We start from the raw sequence: 20,080 nt of genomic DNA on the forward strand, positions 1-20,080 counted from the left end.
CAGATTACAAGCCTTTCAAAAGTAAAAAGTAAGAGTCACAATAGGCTACATTATACATAAAATAATTAGCTGTAACGCTGAAAACACAAATAGAGGAGTCGACTTCATACATGCCAATCAATAGGCTCGTTCGAGATGAGCCAGTTCTGCGTAGAATCGATCGGCGGCGATCGGCGCGCAATGCATGCCGGTTAGATTTGTGTCCGACTTGGTCCCGACTTGCTCTGACGTCATGCACACGTGGTCAACGATACTCTCACGAGACCAAGCCGGCTGTCGATTTCAGAGTCAGTCGCCGCAGTTGCTTTCAAACGACTGCTTGGCCCAGTGCATGATGGGAAACGCCTGGCTCTCGCCACATCAGAGAGCTGATTGGCTCTTAGATCTGACAGCAAACACCATGTGTTGTAGAAAATCCTTATTTTATGTGTAGTTGTAATACTTAACCCTCGATTATTGACTATTCGTCTCATGTTTAATCTAAAAACACATCTTGTGTGGTTGATAATACAAAATCGTTTTTTCATAACACATATCTAAACCAGTAGTAATGTATTTCACAGGCAGACATAAAAATACAAAAGGATGCAGCTTCACAGTCATTTCTACATAAATATATATATTTATAAACACATATAATAAATCCAAACGTGATCTGTAAACTACAAGTAAATAAAAGTTCGGAACTAACAGGAAGTACTTTTTTTCTGTGACTTCCTGTGTATACTTTGAAGGCAGCTGACAACTGTCCGACTTGATTGCAGTTTTTTGTCAACGCCTCCTGCTCTCGCCTGGATTCCAGGCGAGGCGCAGCTCTAACCAACGAGCCTAATAAAAAAGACCCTCAAGCACAACTGCCACATCGCCACCATCACCACTTGACTGAATTTTGTACTGTCAACCAACACGTCTGTATAAACCTGTTGGGATGCACAACTTGCTGCTTTTGCTGTTACAATCACATAATACCAAGACAATCCTACATTTCTTAAAACTGAAAATCTGGACAGAGATAATGTTTTTATTTAATAAACAGCTTCATTATTCAGTGTTTATCGAGAGTTTAATTGTTTTATGTTCATCATAATGCCTCATTTATCCAGGTTTTGTCGCCGTGCCCCCTGAAGCCAGATTCAGATTCAGACCAAGAAGGGCAATTCACTTGACTTTACCCATTCCATACACAGATTTGAAAACCTGCAGGCGAGGATGTGACACAGGCAACTGATTAACATACATGGGTCAATATAATGGACAATGAGCAGCAGTAAGTAAAATAAGCCATTTTACTATGCTTTAAGAACAATGTAAGTCATTAAAAAAAATATGTAGACACACATATATACATACACACGCACTGCATGTATGCAGCATAAGTGGCCGGAAACACAGGGCGCAGGGCGCTGAAAAGGTGCACAAATGTGTGTTTACCCTGATGACGCAGAGAGATGTTAAATCACCAACTTAATTTCAGGAGCAGAACAGACATGGTCCACAACACCCTGCAAGGGTTTGGTGCTTTGAGGAACTAGTTTTTTGCTACAGGCAGCAAGCAGCACATCAGGGAGATACTGAATGTTTTTTTATTGAGGTAATCAAATGATGGATAGAAAACCCCTCAGCTGGGCTATGACACAGATGGGACACACACACACACACACACACACACACACACACACACACACACACACACACACACACACACACACACACACACTTCCCACATTACAAATTGTCAAACAGTTGTGAGAGCAATGATAACCAATAGCAGCTTTTTCAAATCTGCTGCCACTATAAAGGTATGTTGTATTTCTCTTTTGCTGCCAAATACAGTGTTACTGCCTGCTTTGGCAGTAAGCCTGCCAGCAGTGCTTTCTCACAGAGGATTGAAATGTCAGTGTGATTTTACTACTTTAGTCTCTCCAGCTGCCTTTAGTAGCAATAGTTTAACACAAGTAGAACCATTAAACATACATTACATTACTGCAGGTTCACTCTTAATTAAAAGAAAGTCATATGATCTCATAATAAATTTAGATTACATATGCCAATCACAAGAGAGCTACCGCTTCCTTTAGGGATAACAGGCTATAAGCATACCGTGATATGATGAGTAAAATGCCATAAAGAAATGGCCGTGTCGTTTTACAGCAGGGTGTTCCTACATCTGTGCAGTCCCTCTCCCTCCCACCTCCTCTCCTCTCTCGCCCCTCCCTGTTCCCTGTAAAAGGGAACAAACTGCCACCGTGCAGTTGTCCCGCCTCCACCTCTTCTTGTCCCGCTCGTGAAGCTGCAGCACTGCACTCCGTCCAACGACCCGCCATCTGCTGCACTTTGCGAGAATGTGAAAACTAAACCACCCGGATAAAAGTTATTTTCATGGAAAGAAAAGCTCCAAGTGCAGGTACGTTTCAGTTTCATGTTTTGTAGTCAGTTTTGAGTAAATATAGAAGTAATTCATTGATTTGTAAATAGGGTATGGTGAATACAATATTTAATGTATGAGTGGGCAGCACATTGCTCTGATTGGTGGAAGGGTAGATATTAGGACAGAACAATTAGAAATCCACACATGCTTTTGTCTTTATGCTTGAAATGATGTGTGGGTTAAGTTTCAACTCATTTCCTCTGAATTAGTCTAGTCCGCTCAAGTGATAACCCTGTACTTGAGCCCAGGAAGAAGTGACAGCCCTCTCATGTCTCACGCTTCTTCACTCACTACAGCTCAAGCCATTTCCTGTGTGTGTTGTATTGATTCTTTCTTCCTCCAGAGGACTAATGTGCTCTACAAACAGTGCAGTCAAATATGTCTTGATAGAAGTCCCTCCACAACAATCTACCACTTACAATCTAGACTGTATATGCTTGTGTGGGATAAAAAATCTATAGAATTGACTCGCTTCATTTCTCTCTGTAAGTATTGTCAGGACCATGGGGTATGGGCAAATCCTCCACCGGCGGGGGAATGAGGAGGACCAGGTGCACCTCAACGTGGGAGGGGTTCGACGCGAAGTGGATCCGAGCATGCTGCTCCGCTTCCCTCACACGCGCCTGGCTCGTCTGCTGCGCTGCCAAAGCGAGGCGACGATCTTGGAACTGTGTGACGACTACAGCCCGTCCGAGAAGGAGTACTACTTCGACAGGAATCCACATGTTTTCCTCTGCGTGCTCAACTTCTATCACACAGGACGCATCCACATGATGGAGGAGGTGTGTGTCTTCTCCTTCAGCCAGGAGATTGACTACTGGGGAATCCAGGAGGTCCACCTAAGCCCCTGCTGTAGCTACTGGTACCACGAGAGGAAGGATTACATTGATGACAGAGACTGGGACGTGATGAGCGACGACCAGCAGCAGCCAAGTTTTGAATCCTCCTTTGAGGAGCTCTCTAATATCGATAAAGACCTGGCTAAGTTCAAAGGTGCGTGGTGTGCAGAAGTGAGGAGCTACATTTGGCTCCGGCTGGAGGATCCAGGTCACTCAAGAGGTTCAAAGATCATCGCCGTGGCCTCTCTCAGCTTGGTGCTGACCTCTATCATTGCCATGTGTGTCCACAGCATGCCTGAGTTTCAGCAGTTGAATGACAACGACAAACCCACCGAGGACCCTGTCCTCGCCATCCTGGAAGAGATCTGCATTGCCGGCTTCTCCGCCGAGTTCATCATCAGGCTGATTGTGGCACCCTCCTGCAGGAAGTTCCTTGGAAACCCCTTAAACATCATCGATGTTGCTTCCATTTTACCATTTTACGCCACTTTAGCTCTGGAAACGGCCGACGAGGAGGCTGCAGAGGAGAATGAAGACTTGGAAAATGTGGGGAAGGTGGTGCAGGTCCTGCGTCTCATGAGGATTCTCCGAATCCTCAAACTAGCTCGCCACTCCATCGGGCTGCGAGCGCTGGGCGCCACCGTACGCCACAGCTACCAAGAGGTGGGTCTGCTCCTTCTCTTCCTCTCGGTGGGGATCTCCATCTTTTCTGCCCTCATCTACTTCGCAGAGAAGGAAGAGCCAAACACAGAATTGGGGACCATCCCTTCAGGCTGGTGGTGGGCCACAATCACCATGACCACAGTCGGTTATGGTGACACCTGCCCGGTGACGCTGGCAGGGAAGATCGTGGCCACCTTGTGTATTGTCTGTGGCCTGTTAGTGGTGGCTCTGCCCATCACCATCATATTCAATAAGTTTTCAAAGTACTATCAAAGAAACAAAGCCATGGAGGGACAGTGCATCACTAAGCCTGAAAGACAAGACCCAAAGCTCCCTCACTTTAACATCAGAGACCTGTTCACAGGAAGTGTGTATCCCTTAATTGGAGGCTTCAGAAACAGTGTGAGCAGCACAGGTGACACTACAGATGCCTCTAGTCTCCAGGATTTAGAGGATTATGACAATGACACTTGTGAAAATGGGTCAGCGAAATAAAGTTCTGCCATTTCACAGTTTTGCTCCCTTTATGACTGCAAGTCACTCTCGTGCCTCTGAGGGCTGCTCCATCACCCGCCTTTCTGCATTGTCTCGCAATTTGACAGAGAAATTTTGTGGTCACGATTTATTTCTTTTTATGATTACTACAAGGGAAGAGTTTGTGAACAGCATAGCAAAAACTAGGACATCTAAAGGGAATTATCTGAATCTTGCTTGGAGGTTTGAAAGCCCATTTTATGCTTGAGAAAACTGCAATGATGCATGTAGGACGCCAAAGTAATGTCTTGTATTGATTTGTCTGCTCGCTGAAAGTTCAGACAGAAAATTTTGTCGAAAGCCTAGAATGACAACAACACTGTTTGTTGTTTCAAAATGGGATTATAGATCTCTGCATGAACAGAAATTAATACATTTTGAGAGAGAGTAATGTGTAGAATTATGCAATATTATTGATGCTACAGAGAAGAACTCTCTCAGGGCACCTATATACCGGGTTAATGTTATTTAACTTTTATTTTATTTTAGTATTTAGTTTTGGCATGCATGGTGACTGCTGGAGGGTAATTTGTGTGAACATGAAATAAAACTCATGCAACATGCCTCTCATTTGTGTGATGGCATACATTGAACTAATCACTCGTTATGACAAGGTTTTCAGCTCAGGTTCAATACATTATTTATCGCCATATGTTTGTCACTAAAATGACTCTACAATATTAATATAAATAATCAACAATGTATTTTCTTCATGTGGTGAAATGCACTGGAACTGTAGTGGAAAGTTTCTGTACCTCTTCCATCTTCTGTTCCTGAAAGCATTGATTTCCTGTCCCCTGTTATAATCTCCGGTTGGATGAGCAGCTGTCCTCGAGCGAGAGACGTAAAAGGTCTTTTCTCTACAGGGGGTCTCAACAGTGTTCATGAATTTGACCAGAAGCATCTACTCTCAGAGCCAAACACCATTTAAAATTAAAATGGTGTCATATCTATTGACAGATAAGCAAATGAAACCTGTTCAAATCAAAGTAAATGGGCCTGAGTGAGTGAGTTGAGGAGGTTGGTTTAAAGACATACTGCAACCAAATTAATGTGCTAATGTTGCTTAATCCACACTTTCTTTTTTGCTTTTGTCAGCTGCCATTTATTGTAATGACAAACTTAGAGTATTGGTTCAGACAAGCACTGATTTTAAATAATAATTAATGTAATTATAGTTAAAATCGCTATGCCAAGAAAAATATGACAGAGATACTTTAAACTTATTTAAACCTTCATCAAATGAAGTAATCTGAAAAGTAAAAATGACAATAGAAGACTAACTAAACAATGTGGGAAGATGCAAAAAGTGCTAACATATTGGGTGCAGTTTGTGTGATCAATACAAGAAAAGCATCAATTGATTCCTACTCATCTTAAATTGATTTCAAAGACTCTTCAGTTATTTCTGTAAATTGTATTCAATGTTTGGGATGATAATGATAGTGTTGCGTTCCTCACCATTACTCCCCGCCTCATGGCTCTAAGTGTGGGTTCTGTTGAGGAAAGTGGATCTCAATATCCTGTCACTTTGCCGTCAGCAGAAATGCATTTGCTTATTGAACTTATGTCAAGGAGTGCGTCTTATATCTCCCATAATTTCACACAGCAGCTGGTGTCTCTCAACTGACTTCTACAAGGTCCGGCATTTTATAACTGTAGTTAAATTACATTTAAATCTGTTCTTAAATACAATTTTGAGTTGGTAGACAATATTTCACACAGTTTATCAAAATATGTTTTACCATCAACTCCTGTCTCAGCTATTTGCTAAATATTCCTCTTTTGTGGAGAAGTTTATTCTCCTATATGGCAGAGCTGTTACATTGAGGTGGATGGTGACACACAGCTAATATGCTATGAACTCTCCAACAACCCCTCAAAGGTTGACACTGTCAAGTTCACCTGCTATTGGTCAAGAGCACGAATTCATCAGATCAAAGTTAAACAAAGTTGAACTTGACAACAAATATCTGTGCAAATGTCCTTCCCCTCCATAAACAAATCCACAGATTGTGGTGTTTCCATTTAAATTTGTATTGATTTTGACCTGAAATGTCACTGTTTTTTATATCGACTAAGTATGTTGTAATTTGTAGTCTGCAGTATGGACTGCACTTGATAACTTGTGTTGCAATAAACCAAATGGGACTGGATTCAATAGTATAATAAAGTCACTCTACATGTAATTTACTAACTAAAAAAAAGGATTTAGGTTAAGTAACTTTTTAAAGGCAACAAGATATACATTGCATGAAGAGGAGAGGAGCCGAGGGAGTCAGGCTGTTGTGAATGTAAAGCAAAAAATAAAAGCCAATTACCTGAAAAGGTCACAGTGAGTGTGTCAGCACAAATGTCAGTGTTGCAGAACTAACAAGGTGAGTTGTATTTCACTCCCCCTTTTGGCTTCTTCTTTTTAAAATTAAACAACAGCCGTTAATACATTTAGGCCGAGGTGAAGTTGCTTGCCATAATGCTTCTGATGTGTCAAGGAAAATTGTAATCCAAACTGATTAGATGCAGTGGAGCAATAAACCACCAAGATAAAAGGTGTCACCCAACAATCAAATTCCTGTCCAAAAAGACTGTCGTCAGTTTAGAAAAAGCAAATCAATAAAATTGATTTAAGCTGCATTATTTTTTTTTATATATACACTAAATTTGTAACCGCCGGCCAGTTTGATACTTATTTGAAGTGAGTTGTCTGTGTGCAGAATACAGACACTACTTCTCTCAGTTTACGGTGCTGTCAGGTGGGGATACCTCTGCAGTCTCACGGACACCAATGTTAAGCAAAAGTCACTGCAGAGAAGGATGGAGAGAGTTGAAGCGCGATAGCCTTTACACTGATCCGTGTTTGTTTGGCTACTTCAGGTTTTTGAAGAGCAAGCATAAATCTTTTCATGAAAAATCTGACATTTGTAATCGGGTGAGACTATGACCTTGTATACGACATAAAGCCTCAGGGTCTATGAAGGCATTTGTCCCTCTACCTTACACAGAGGAAAAGGTCACTGCAGTGATGAATGTGCAAAAGGCAAAGGGGGTTTTATGTGGCGTGAAATTCTACTGGAGGCAGTGCAGCAGCTCTAAAATTCAAACTTAGCCTGAGTGTTAAATGGTAAAGGCAGAATGAGTAGGATTTTCTTAAAAACAATGTATGGCCTCCTTCCAAAAGTATTCACTCTCAATCATCACTTATGACCCACTAGAAGTGTGTGGCGGTGTCTGAATCTGCAGAGACCCGTTGACGATATTTTTCTTATTTTGCTGTGTTCAGGAGGTTTCTGGGCAAAAAAACGACCGGTTGCCAGATTGTAAGCATCCATCCAAAAGGAAACAATGAAAGAGGCGGACACAGTGGCGGAGAAACGCAAACATAACGAAGCAAAATGCCATGCTCGTTCCAAAAACGTGAGGGAATCTGGGGTTGGCTTTCATCCGCTGGTGAGCAACCGAATCCTAATTGCAGCCAGGGGCCGTCTGCTTCGGGTGTCGTTGAGCCGGTCAGGAGAGGCCAGATCTGAATGTTGGGTTTACACCCACAACTGACACGTTCTACTCATTCTACTCTGCTTTTAAGTAATGGAGAATTAACACATAAAACACAAAGTTCAGTTATCTTTATAGATCTGAACTTCCAGGTGTAGATGTCATGTAGCAAACAGAACTAAAACAACACTAATGTTAGCTGCTAATGTAGTGGAGAATGCTCCCCAGAGAATGAAGTGTTGGGTTGTGAATGCAGCCCTCAGACTGGCTCCTCCCCCAATCATTGCCAGCATATACATTGCACCTGTTGGCATGGCCCCTCAGCTGGCTCATAGTGGTTTTCATGGTTCAGGTATGTAGTGAATGTGATCACTTAGCTTGCAGCTACATTTCTTTACTGTGAGTAAATTGTTTTTAGACATTTCTTCATTGTCCTGCTGTCTGACTACTTATGTTGGTATCCCATATATGAGGTGGTAAATAGTTTCAACTAACCTGACCTCGAATAGTGTTTAAAATGTTTGTAAATGGAAGTTTTAAGTGAAATTTCTCTCTAAAATATAAAACCTTACTGTCCACACACGCTAAAGATGTTGCATAAATTAAGGTTGGGTTAGCATTTTTGACTCGCACTACACTATGAATACTACAAACTAAAACATTTTGCATGTCTGCGCATTTAAATAACACAATGTAGTCCTACTGCCCTAATTTGACAATATGAATTGACCTTTAAACTGTTTTCATGCTACAGTGACCTTTTTTACATAGTTGCATTTCTATTTGATTTCCTCGCAACAGATTTCCAAAGTTCACGAGCTAACAAGTTTTAATGGTGCAACTTCATTTAGTAAATTACCAATCTTAAACTATTTTGTGGTTTTTTAACTTTAAACCTATTCATGGACTTACAAATAGCCGGTGCAACTAGTATAGTGTAATGTAAAAGCTTGTACTTTGACATTTGGAAAAGATGGACCCAACTCTAAAAAGAAACCACCTGTAAACTGTGGTCCTAATATTCCCATTATCTTAAGCCAATCTGTAATGTTTTGACCAGTCATTACATGGTTTTTGCTCGCTGCAGAGTACTGCAGATCACTTTCACTTGGACATTACAGCAGCTGTGTGGTTTCAGCTCGGGGTAAGATAAAACAAAAAACACTTTGTTTATATTTGAGTCCTGCGTTTTTCCCTCATGGAGGCTTATTGCAGTGAGGCTACATGGACGTTTGTGATTGTACATGTCCATAATTGTTTATTACTGACAGAGATTGAGTTGGTCAACACAAATCTGCTTTGATTCAGCCAAACTTATAAACCTTTGTACATGTATTTTAACTTTTTTATTTGGAATAAGCCATATATTACTGTAGTTGTCCTTTAACTGTTCAGTTGTCATAAAGGTGAACCTGTTAACATGCAAGCAAAGTAGTAGTCATGAATACATGCCGTTTGTGTAGGCCTAAAAGATCTGGCTAAAGGAAATAAAGTGTAAAGGAAAATGGTCGTGCACACGAAGCCACAATGCAAAATATATTTAATGTATAAACATTTCAACAGGGCTACAGCCTTCTCCCCGTGAAGAAGACTGCCATGTCGACACACGACATGTGTTCCTTTTGCGCTTGGGTTTTTACTGTGGTCAGCAGCTCTAATACTTTAACCCTGAATGATAGTATAATGTAATAGTAATGATAGTAATGGACCTTTTTAAGATGGGATTGATTGATTGATCAAGAAAAAATATCTTTCTATCCAGGTTTGCACAATAACTTGCATGTTAAATAGTTTTCTGCATAAAATGGGGTTTTGTACAATGTGTGTATTAATGTGGAACCAGATTGTTGTTTTTTTTGCCTTTTTATTAATTGGTGTATATTTTAACGAGTACCCAGCTTGAATAAAACTTGGGGCGCTGTCTTTGCATGGTATGTGCCTTGACTGCATCATCAGAAAAGCCCCTCCTGAAGCCACTTTAAATCATTCTCCATTAACCTTTAAATTCAGCTTATTAGCCTCTGACGTTGGCTGGCCCCTGGATGAAAAGCATATTGACCCATTTATCTTAATGTTAGGCTTTAAGTGTCACTGTTTTTGTTCCGTCTTTGTGTTTCAGGTGCAACGCCCTCACTGCTGATGGAGACCACCTGCATGGAGCTGTGTGTCTATATACGGTAGGTGGCTCGTTATTCTGCCCACACTTAACTCCCTGACACAAGAGACAGAGTTTTGTGTTCCTCTGCGTTGTCCTTTTTATCTTGCTCTAAACAAGTGCTTGTATTATGTTGCATCTAACCCAGCGTCGTGTCCCTCTTTGTGTTGGGGCTTTTGAGCCAGCCGTAACAAAGAAAGTAAAATCATCAGCTATAGGCCCATACTCTCCTTCATCTCACCTTGGACACTGGAGTGTGACTTATCCCATTAAAAACAAGAGAAGACTGAAGAATTTAAATTACCCTCTTTGGTCATGCTTATTGACCACCATTGAAGTTATGCCCTCTGCAATTACGAAGGCAGATAAGCAGTTAATCCATGTGTTGCCTGGTATCCATCTCAGAAGGGGATCCTGACCTCAACATGCACTCACAGCAGCTTCTCCTGGGACCTGTGGTAGCTACCTTTGCAGAGGGATTCAATTCCAGTTTGTTTGGACAGGTTGCGTGAGGTTACAGCCTGAATAATTCAAGGTTGTTGCAGTAGCTCTTAAAACATCTCGGTACACAAGTAATAAGCAGGCACTGTAGCACTCAAATTTACAAACTTTTTCACCCCATAATTTCAGATTGCTACCAAGTGCAATGATTAACTGTGCAATACATTTATTTATAATGTGCATTTCCAGAAATATTTGTATTCTTGCATTTATATTCAACATCATTCCTTGTTTATTACTTGTATGTGCTATTCTCTGCATATATTGTGCTTGTATATAACAGCAACTGTAACCTATCAATTTCCCAATGGGTGTCAATAAAATATTTCTGATTGTGATTCTGAGCACTTACATTTCAAGCTGGGGTAGTTAATAGTGATAGACCACATGCGGTTTCTGCTTTTTGATTCCCAAAAGTAGTTTTTAGGTCGTTACAGAATATTTTTTAAATACTGTCTGACCATTTTAGAAATGTTTGTTTGGAATCTGTGGAAACTTTGGGTTCTTCACTAGACTTAACAATAACGTTTTAATGTTTAGCTGCACAGCATGAGTTTCTACTGACCCACCGGCGGCATTTAACTTTTAAGCTGAATTATTCTCCCACCACTCGTCACTTCTAACAGTTTAAATTAACTGGGTAATAATACAAATATACTTCAATTCATTTCTGTGGTATTTTTTCAGCTGGAGGCCCTCTGTGCTATTTCTTTACAGTGTGTTTATGAAGTTTTATTTTTTTATTTACTTTTTATTTAAAAAAAAAAACAGAACAATCAACAGAAAGAAAAACAATGTATAACTAAGGAGCGATCACGTTCTCATTCATTAATCCATGAAAACAAAATCAGGTCTATGGGGTGCTACGTATGCAACACATTTTTTCCAATATCCCACATTTTTTTTCCAGTTTGTGGTTGACTGATGCGGTTATCTTCTCCATGTTTTAAATGTCCATTGTAATGTCCATCCATGTATTCAGAGTGGGGCTCTCTTGTGATAACCATTTCCTGGTGAGAGTCTTTTTGCCAGCCACAAGCAGTACATTTATTAAATACTTGTCTCTTTTTGACTGTCAGGTAAATATCCCAGATACATGGTCTTACTTTCCAGCGGTATCTCACCTTCAAACATGTTCTGTAGGGCGGTGTGTATCCCTCTCCAATAGTCTACGATAGCAGGGCAATCCCAGAAAATATGATAATGGTTTGCATTTTGATTCCCACATCCTCTCCAGCAAACAGGAGGGTTACTATCATAGTGCGGTTTCTGAGAGGGTGTAATAAAATACCGTCTATATATATCACATTTTTCCAACCAAACTCTTCATGTCTGCGAGCTGGTACACTTCCATTGACCTTTACATATTACAGTCCATTCTTCCTCGGATATAGTCATTCCTCCCTCCTCCTCCCATTTTGTTTTAATATAAGAGGTTGAATGCGTTTTAAAATTAAAGAGACATTTATATATACATAAGATGATTTTACTGCCTATATCTGAGTTATATGCTTTACTAATCAGTTCTATTAGAAATGTACTCTGTCATATTTTTCATCTTCGTATTCACGAAGTGTCGCATCTGCAAGTATCGATAGAAGTCCTGTTTTTCTAGTGAGTGTTTCTCTTTAAGAGTTTCAAAACTTAGCAGTGTGCCTCCTTTCATTATTTTGCATATGGCTGTTATTCCTGTAGCTGTCCAATCCCTAAATCTAGTATCCAATTTATTCGGTGTGAAGTCGGAATCATATGCACACCATTTAAGTGTTACAATATCTCCTTCTAATTTGTGTTCTCTTATATGGTTTTCCATACTTCAAGAGTCCACTTCAACCATGGGTTATCAGCATTATTTATGTGACTTTGTAGGTTGCTATCAGCTACGATTGCCTGTATGGGGATGGAGGTTATTTTCTCTTCAATGTTTTTCCATTGAGCCTTATACGATGGGTTGCACCAGCATATTACAGCTCATCTGTGCCGCCAAATAATAATCCCTAAGAGACGGTAGGCCCCATCCTCCTTTTTCTTTAGGTAGTTGTAAGGTTTTGAGACAGATCCTGGGTCTTTTACCTGTCTAAATATGCCTAGATACCATCTTGTCCCATTCATGGAATTGTTTTTGCTTAATCTCTGTTGGCAGAGTTTGAAATAGAGTAGTCTGGGCAGTACATTCATTTTAATGGATTCAATCCTCGCAGTGAGACTTAGGAAAGGAGTTAAGTTCCATCTTGCTATGTCTTCCTTAATTTTTCTTATTAGTGGATTATAGTTTCCTTCTCTATAGCAGTTGCAAGGAAAGCTACATACTTGCAGACATGCTGTACCTCTCCTAGTGTTAATCACAGGCTCACAAGCATTACATAATTTAATTTACATTTCATTAATGTGTTTCAGCGTGACAGAGTGCTGAGCGGGGTTGGGCCTAAGTAACGTTAAAGTGGATATAGGATGAAAAATGTAGAACATGGCTACGGCTCTTTGCTGGGATGAGCTGACACCCTTGCTATCCATGGAGAGTTGCTATGGAGAGAGCAAGGATTTAATGGGGGCCGTAAAAGAGGGCAGGAGGGCTTAGAGGCCTGCTAATGAATTGGAGGATGAGGTGAGAGAGGGGCGACTAAAAATCAAAGGGATGGCCAGTGAAAGACATGAAAATCATCTTCTGTAAAGCACCACATGGATACACTAAAATTATTCTGACCTCATGTAGCTGCATTGAGTGTGTTTCACACACTTCCAATGAAGGTTGAAGACAGATTTTACTGGAAAGATTGTGAACTTGTATAAATATGACTAGATAAAACCGTTCAATGATAGTCATCATTCCTGCCAAAGGCCATCACACTTTTTGTAAATGCTCCTTAAATGTCTTGTGGCCATAGATCAAAAAACTATGTAATCCTGAAAACCTTCAGCCGCTTATTCAAAAGCACTGTTCTGGATTCTACACACAGTCAGCAGATAGATGTTTTTATTTTTAGCTGATAATGTAAAAAATATATAAAATGCGTCCACAAATCCCATCAGGTCTACGCCTGAATGTTACTGCAGCACTTTTTAAATCTCTACTGCAGATTTTGCAGTCATCTGACGTTAACTGCTTGTCATGGAATGCATGTGCTATACGTAATTGTGTCCTCTCAGCCTTTCAGTACATCAATAGATGTCTATAATTTAAAAATCAATGAGGATCTGCACCTTTTATTGAATTCTTTTTTTGCTGAAGTTTACTTACTTTAAAAATGCAACATGGTTTAATCCATCTCCAAATTGATTTATTGAGATCTTGTGCATCTGTCTTCACTGCAGCATCGAGATGAATGACTGGAGAGATTTTGGCAGTTGCAACAAGAAAGTGAGTGTGATTAAGAAGACGGATGGTGACATCCAACGTGTAAAGTTAATATGAATGATGCTGATGTTATGACCACTGCCCTCAATTCTTGCAGAAATGCTTTAAAAATGGAAAGGACAGACAGGGTATAGATAACTCTTGAATGAGAGCAGTCTCAATATCTAACTAGTTATAATCAAAGGTGGAAGAAGTACTCCGATATTTTACTTAACGGTTCTCTATTTGGTATTCGGTGCATTAATATAGCAGAAAACAACTCTTCAGCTACTTCGTTACATTTCTGGCTGTGATAAATTGATGACAATAGAAAAAGGTGAATGCTGTGGAAAAAACGCCAGTGCCTTTGTGATTGAGAGATAAATGTGACGCTATAAAAAGAATCGACAAATCGCACAGTAATAATGCAAAAGTGAAGGAACCTTACAGTAAATGTTTATTTTATGCCAAAGATTAGGAGCAGGTTGGGCTCACAGGGGTCTCTTCTCTTTGATCAGCCTGAGATGACCTTGTGGATAATTGATTTGTGATTTATATTTCTTCCAGGATGACTGATGCCACTGCAAATCTTATTTCCAGTACATCCAGTTACAGTGAGCATGTCTTACTTTTAATTCTGCTCATATTTGAGCATCTTCAAAAGTACTTGTTTCTGATTTCAACCATCCTGTTCTGGTCTGATGATCCATAGAATTATTTTTGGGGGAAGATGGATAGGTTATTTTGGGGGATTCTACATCTCCTTAACCAACTTCTTCCCTGTTATTAGCAGACTATTGATTCATGCTTGATTCATTTCATCAATATTTTAGTTCCTAATATAATTTTGAACTAAAGTCTATAAAATGCAGAAGACATTTTACGGTAAAGCACAAACACAAGCAGAGAAAATCCTGTTTCCCGGATAATTATATATATTAGCTGGAGGAAAAATAACCTCTTACATTTATTGCAATGCAATTATTGTAATGTTCTTTGCTTCTACCAACCAACCTACTGTTTATTATTATTCAGTGAACTTTATGATGTATTTAATCAGCAAAGTAGCTCAGTTGAAGATAATGTAAGGATTGTGCAGAACCGTCTTCACTTCATCCTCACGACATTAATAGCGTATTACCTAACGTGTTTCTAAAATCAATGCATCCTTACAAACACAAAATCCTCATGGCTGCGGGGAATGGACATGAGTGTTTATGTTGGAGCTCATTGATGGACGTTATTGGAATTGTTAGTACAATTTAAGTAAGAGCCCAGAGAGAAGAACAAGAGTAATGGACAGTGACAGTGTATTTACCTGAATATGTAAACAGAGAGAGCATTCTTGGACAGAGCCATTACTTTGCCTAATAACACACTGGGTGCAACAATATAGCCACTGAGCAGAGACTGAAATAACTGCTTTCTGTGCGGTCATTAAGAGACAATAAGTGTGATTTAGATCGTTCCGAGGCACCAGAGATAAGGTTCCTGTTGGTCAAATGTACAATAAAGTGTCACTAAGAAAAGATGTATTCGTCGTCGTCTTTATTTCTGCATATAAATGTATCAAAATAAAGAAATGAAGCCGAGATTATGAGGAGAATGTGGGTCTATCAGTAAATCACTGCTGTCAAATTACTCTCTGCTATTAAGGGTGATGACTGCAATTTATGATTTTGTATGTGTGTTATTGATTTTAATCCAATGCAGTCAAGAAAGAGTACAGAGAACAAAAGTTGCGAACTCGATAAATCCACAGTACGTTGTTGTTGTCCTTATACTGAAATACTGAAGTAGTGATAAAGGGAAATGCTGATGATTATCTTCCCAAATTAATGCGAGAACACTGCAGTCTGCCGGTCTGATCCAGGATCATGTCGTTCTGTGAAAGAATTGTTCTCATGTTTTATGTATTGACACACATCCAGTCACATACCTTCAGATAAACAGGAAGGATGTCCTTAAAAACTTAGTTGAATGCCCAATTGAGCAAGACTTTGAGCCGTAGAGGTTCCGATAAGAGCAACCAGCCAATCAACAAGAAACAACAACAATAGACTCATTTAAAGGGCTATACTGGTGAGTTTGCATGTTTTAGCCCCTTAACTCTGAATTGGTATGCCGAAGATTATACAAGCAAACTTTCTTTTTATAATTCAGACCAGTTAAGTATGAAAATCGCCCTCCTAAAATATGTGAAACTGAGAATAAGCCGTTATATTTTAGCATATATTATTAATCAATAATGTACTATCTAATGCTATAAACCTTTCTTATCCTTTAATGAATAATGGTGAAACGAGGAAAGCCCCTTTAGAGGAGCTGGTCCTTAATGCAGCTCTCAGTACAGCTTGTTCACTAATGGAGCTCTGGCTGGATGCCCGGGTATCGATCACAACACCATAATGCTGAAGAATTCTTAATCTCAACAAATCAGGACCCATCTTCCAGTTTACATCCCGGGGCTGACGCAGGTTGACACTCCATCACGTCTGGATGCACAACGGCAGCTCAATCACGGGGAAGGCGGTGGCCGGTGGAGGGGGAGGTGGGGTCAGGTGAGTCGGACAGGCAGACATAGTGCGGGCAGAGAATACAGTCAATCACAGAGGTAAATCAGAGCTTCCCGGCCGCTACGTCAACTCCCCTCTGAGAGGAGAAGGCTGCATCTTGATGACTTTATGATGGATGACGGATTCAGTACCCGTATCAGATCTGGTGATGGATCACAGCAAGGTGAAACGCGACGTTGGCCAAGCTGAAAACTGTTGGCTCAGGGCTTTGAGGGAACATCGTCGAGCAGAAAGAAACATACTGATGTGGTTGATGTATATCAGCTAAGCTGTGTGTTTATTTGTTTTGAGTGATTTATTGTAGTTCTCAACAAGTATCTTTAAAAGGAGGTAAGATGCAGAGTGGTTTTAACTAACATTTATTCATAACGCATTACAGCCTTCGCATAGTTCTATTTGTTAAGATTAACAACCTTTTAAGGTTGAAAGGAATCTTTGCAATATGAAATTGATATTAAACAGATGCAAGTTATATGAGGACAGGGCCTAATGTGCTTACCCAGGTGGGGCAGAATTCTTCATCCGGAGCTCTTCCTCACTTTCCAAGTCCTCGTACTTCCATAAATCGATACTAAAGCCACTGATGTGACAAAGCAAAAAAAACAAGAGCATATAAGTCAATTTTACATGTTTATAACACAATTCAACCATAAATATTTACATAAACCATAAATATGACTTGAAGTACTTGAAAGTGACTCGAGAGAGCTCCCCAAGTTATGCAAATATCAATTTTGATATCTCTAGCTTGATGCCACACATGATTGCCGCACCTTTCTGGAAAGCTTACGGCCTACAGAATCCACCAATTGCATCAATACCACTGTCAGACAAAACCTCAGCAAGATATCAATCACATTGCATTTTATTATTTCCTGTGTTCTATCATCAACCAATAAATCAGTAACACATATGCTGGTATATGAACCTCTTAACTGGTCTCATACGTGTTTTCTGTATAGTACACCTTTTGACATTATTCAAATAGCCCGTGTGGTTGAGGAGATAGTCTGTATTTAGTATGGGTATGCAAACCATTCAGAATTCTTTTGAAAAATGGCTTGGTTTTATTGGGGCTAAACGAGTTTTAAACAATATACTGTGATTTGATGCTTCCTTGGCATGTTCATCGCTCGATGATGATCCTCAAATGGAGTTTATTTTTACAGCACATTTTATACACAACATACAGGATGCTTCCATGTAATGATGTGACACCTTCTGAGGCGTCCTAATGTGATTAATATTTAAGAAGTACCTTTTAAAAATGTATAACAAGTTTTCGATTCCTTACAAATATGTTTCTGTGGTGTTCTTCTCCCCATTTCTAACGAAGCAAAGCAGTTTATTGCAGCACAAGCAGTAAATAATGACCTTGTATATAAGATGTCTTTGTTAAAGCGTTGACTTACTGAGTGTGGGCCAAACGTTCTTGTTCTCTCATGGGAAGATTGGCAGGAGTCAGGAAATGAGGACTGAATTGAGAGCACTTATGGTGAGTGAGTGCACTTACAGCCACCACCTCTCTCACTGCCGGATCATTTCTGATTTCAGCAAGGTGGCCACCCAAGTTGCTTATTTTGCAGAGTCCTAACAAAGAAGGAGTCTCCTGTTATAAACAAAATTGACTTTACTATAGGGAAGAGGACGGGCGAATGAACACAGCTTCCCTGGTGATGTTGCTGCAGTGATTTAAAGCCTTCTGTTTTAATGTGTTTCAGCTAGATTAAGTTCTCATTCCCTCATCCTCCACACCTGGTGGGTGCACGATATCTAATCTCACCATAAAGTATGGAATCTCTCTCTGCATGTCTGTTGGTACCTCTGCTAAGTGTAGCCTTATAACCCCAAGCTGGGTGTGTTTGTCAGGGCCCGATTTAGTGATTTTCAGGCCCCAACCCCCATTTCCTGCTTTACTTTACTTCTCAAACTGGGAATGATGGTATTGTCAGTGGAAGAACTACTCAATACTTTTTTTTGGGAATGAAAACAATGAATTATTAATAGTTTACTTCAAGTGAAATTACTTAAATTTACCAATAAATAAATAAAATGTACATCATGCCTGTTCAAGATGGAGCTTTCAATTTTGATATGATGCTGGATGGTTTAATGAATAATAATGCCACATATTTTAATTGAGCCAAATCTAAACGTAAACAGTACGATTTATGTCAGGTCAATTTAATACTACAATGTTTTCCTCTTAAGTGGAAATACACAATACAGTTGAATTGCATGTTTTGTGTGGGCTGCAATAGAGTAGTAGAATAGTAACATAATTCAATATTTATTTCATTTCTCAACATCAAAATGAATTTGCAGCCATTTGGGGCCCAATGTCTTTTTTTTGTGCAGATTGTATTTCACATGTGTTTCTGATCAGGTTTAGCCGCGTCTTGGATATGTAGACATGTGTGTGTCATGGCAGTTATATTGCAATGACAATATGACAATATTAATTAATATTAATATTATGACAATGCACCAAGAAGGTGCATTGTCATAAGTAAAGTTGTTTTGTATGAGCGGCTCTTCAGAAAGCTGCAACAGCACAAGCCCAGCATTCAGCACAATTTTTACAGGCATGATTTGATCGGGCACTAGAGATTTAAATGTCAAGTAGACCTTGCTTCACATCCCATTACAGCGTCCCACAAGGACATATTTAAAGGAATAGCTGGACATTTTAGGGAATATGTTAGATAAGAAGATTGATACTGTTCTTATTGTGAGAGAGATATCGATCTTTTCATCTAACTCTCGACAAGAAAGACAATAAGACTAATTCCTATCATTTCTATCTATTTTCTTGAAGCAGCTGTAACTCAATGTTGTCCTTCAGGGCGGACTTGATGGTCTCGGGAAAAGTTCATAAATTCCTCTTGCTGCACGGTAAACTGAGGCAACCCTTCGAGGTGTAGATTAGAGCAGAGATATATATGTTCCCTTAAAATGGGCAGTGATACAGATCTCACGAAACATGCCAGTGTCAGTCCCAAGCACCTCGTATTTCTGAGGCATCACAGCCTCCCTGCACTGGAGATGAATGGACCACGGTCGAGGGCTATTTGCATAACCGTGAGCGAGTAATGCTGCTGACTCGCGCTGAAATACTGACAGATGGGTTTGATTCCATTATGTGAGCTACAGTGTGAGGATGGAGGAGCAGCTGACCTACAGCAGAGTGTTTGGCTCTTTAACGTTCACTGCACAGAACCTGTAAAATGCTGGAGAGCTGGAGGTTAAAGATGACAGAGAGGTGTCACAGGTCAAGATGTCAGCCTGGAAGATTACATCCCTCAAGGCCACTGGCCGCACATTGGAATTGAGTTGAGTGGTTTGTCAGTTATATGGCCGCTATCGTCATTACATGAAGTGGTTTTGGTTTGGTGTCAGGGACAGCTCAATGTATGTTGGAGAGAAGCAGCTTCTCTTCTATAATGTGGTTATCAAGCTGACTGAAGGTTTTCTATTTTAAATGTAGTAAATCATATTTACAGAAGGATTATTTAAATATTAGAAGCCAATCAAGACCAGCACTATGTCTCTAATCCA

At 39.9% G+C, this 20,080-nt stretch overlaps 1 protein-coding gene across 1 annotated transcript; it reads left to right on the plus strand.

The window, feature by feature from the left end:
- Nucleotides 1-2,931: 2,931 nt before the first annotated feature.
- Nucleotides 2,932-4,425, plus strand: kcns3b (potassium voltage-gated channel, delayed-rectifier, subfamily S, member 3b; the record flags this gene model as incomplete). The annotated part of the gene is made up of 1 exon (XM_079216345.1): nucleotides 2,932-4,425. The coding sequence occupies one exon, from the start codon at nucleotides 2,932-2,934 to the stop codon at nucleotides 4,423-4,425; it is 1,494 nt and encodes a 497-aa protein (XP_079072471.1).
- Nucleotides 4,426-20,080: the final 15,655 nt, after the last annotated feature.

This window comes from Taurulus bubalis (genome assembly GCF_910589615.1).
Source record: "Taurulus bubalis genome assembly, chromosome: 3".
Classification (NCBI taxonomy): domain Eukaryota; kingdom Metazoa; phylum Chordata; class Actinopteri; order Perciformes; family Cottidae; genus Taurulus; species Taurulus bubalis.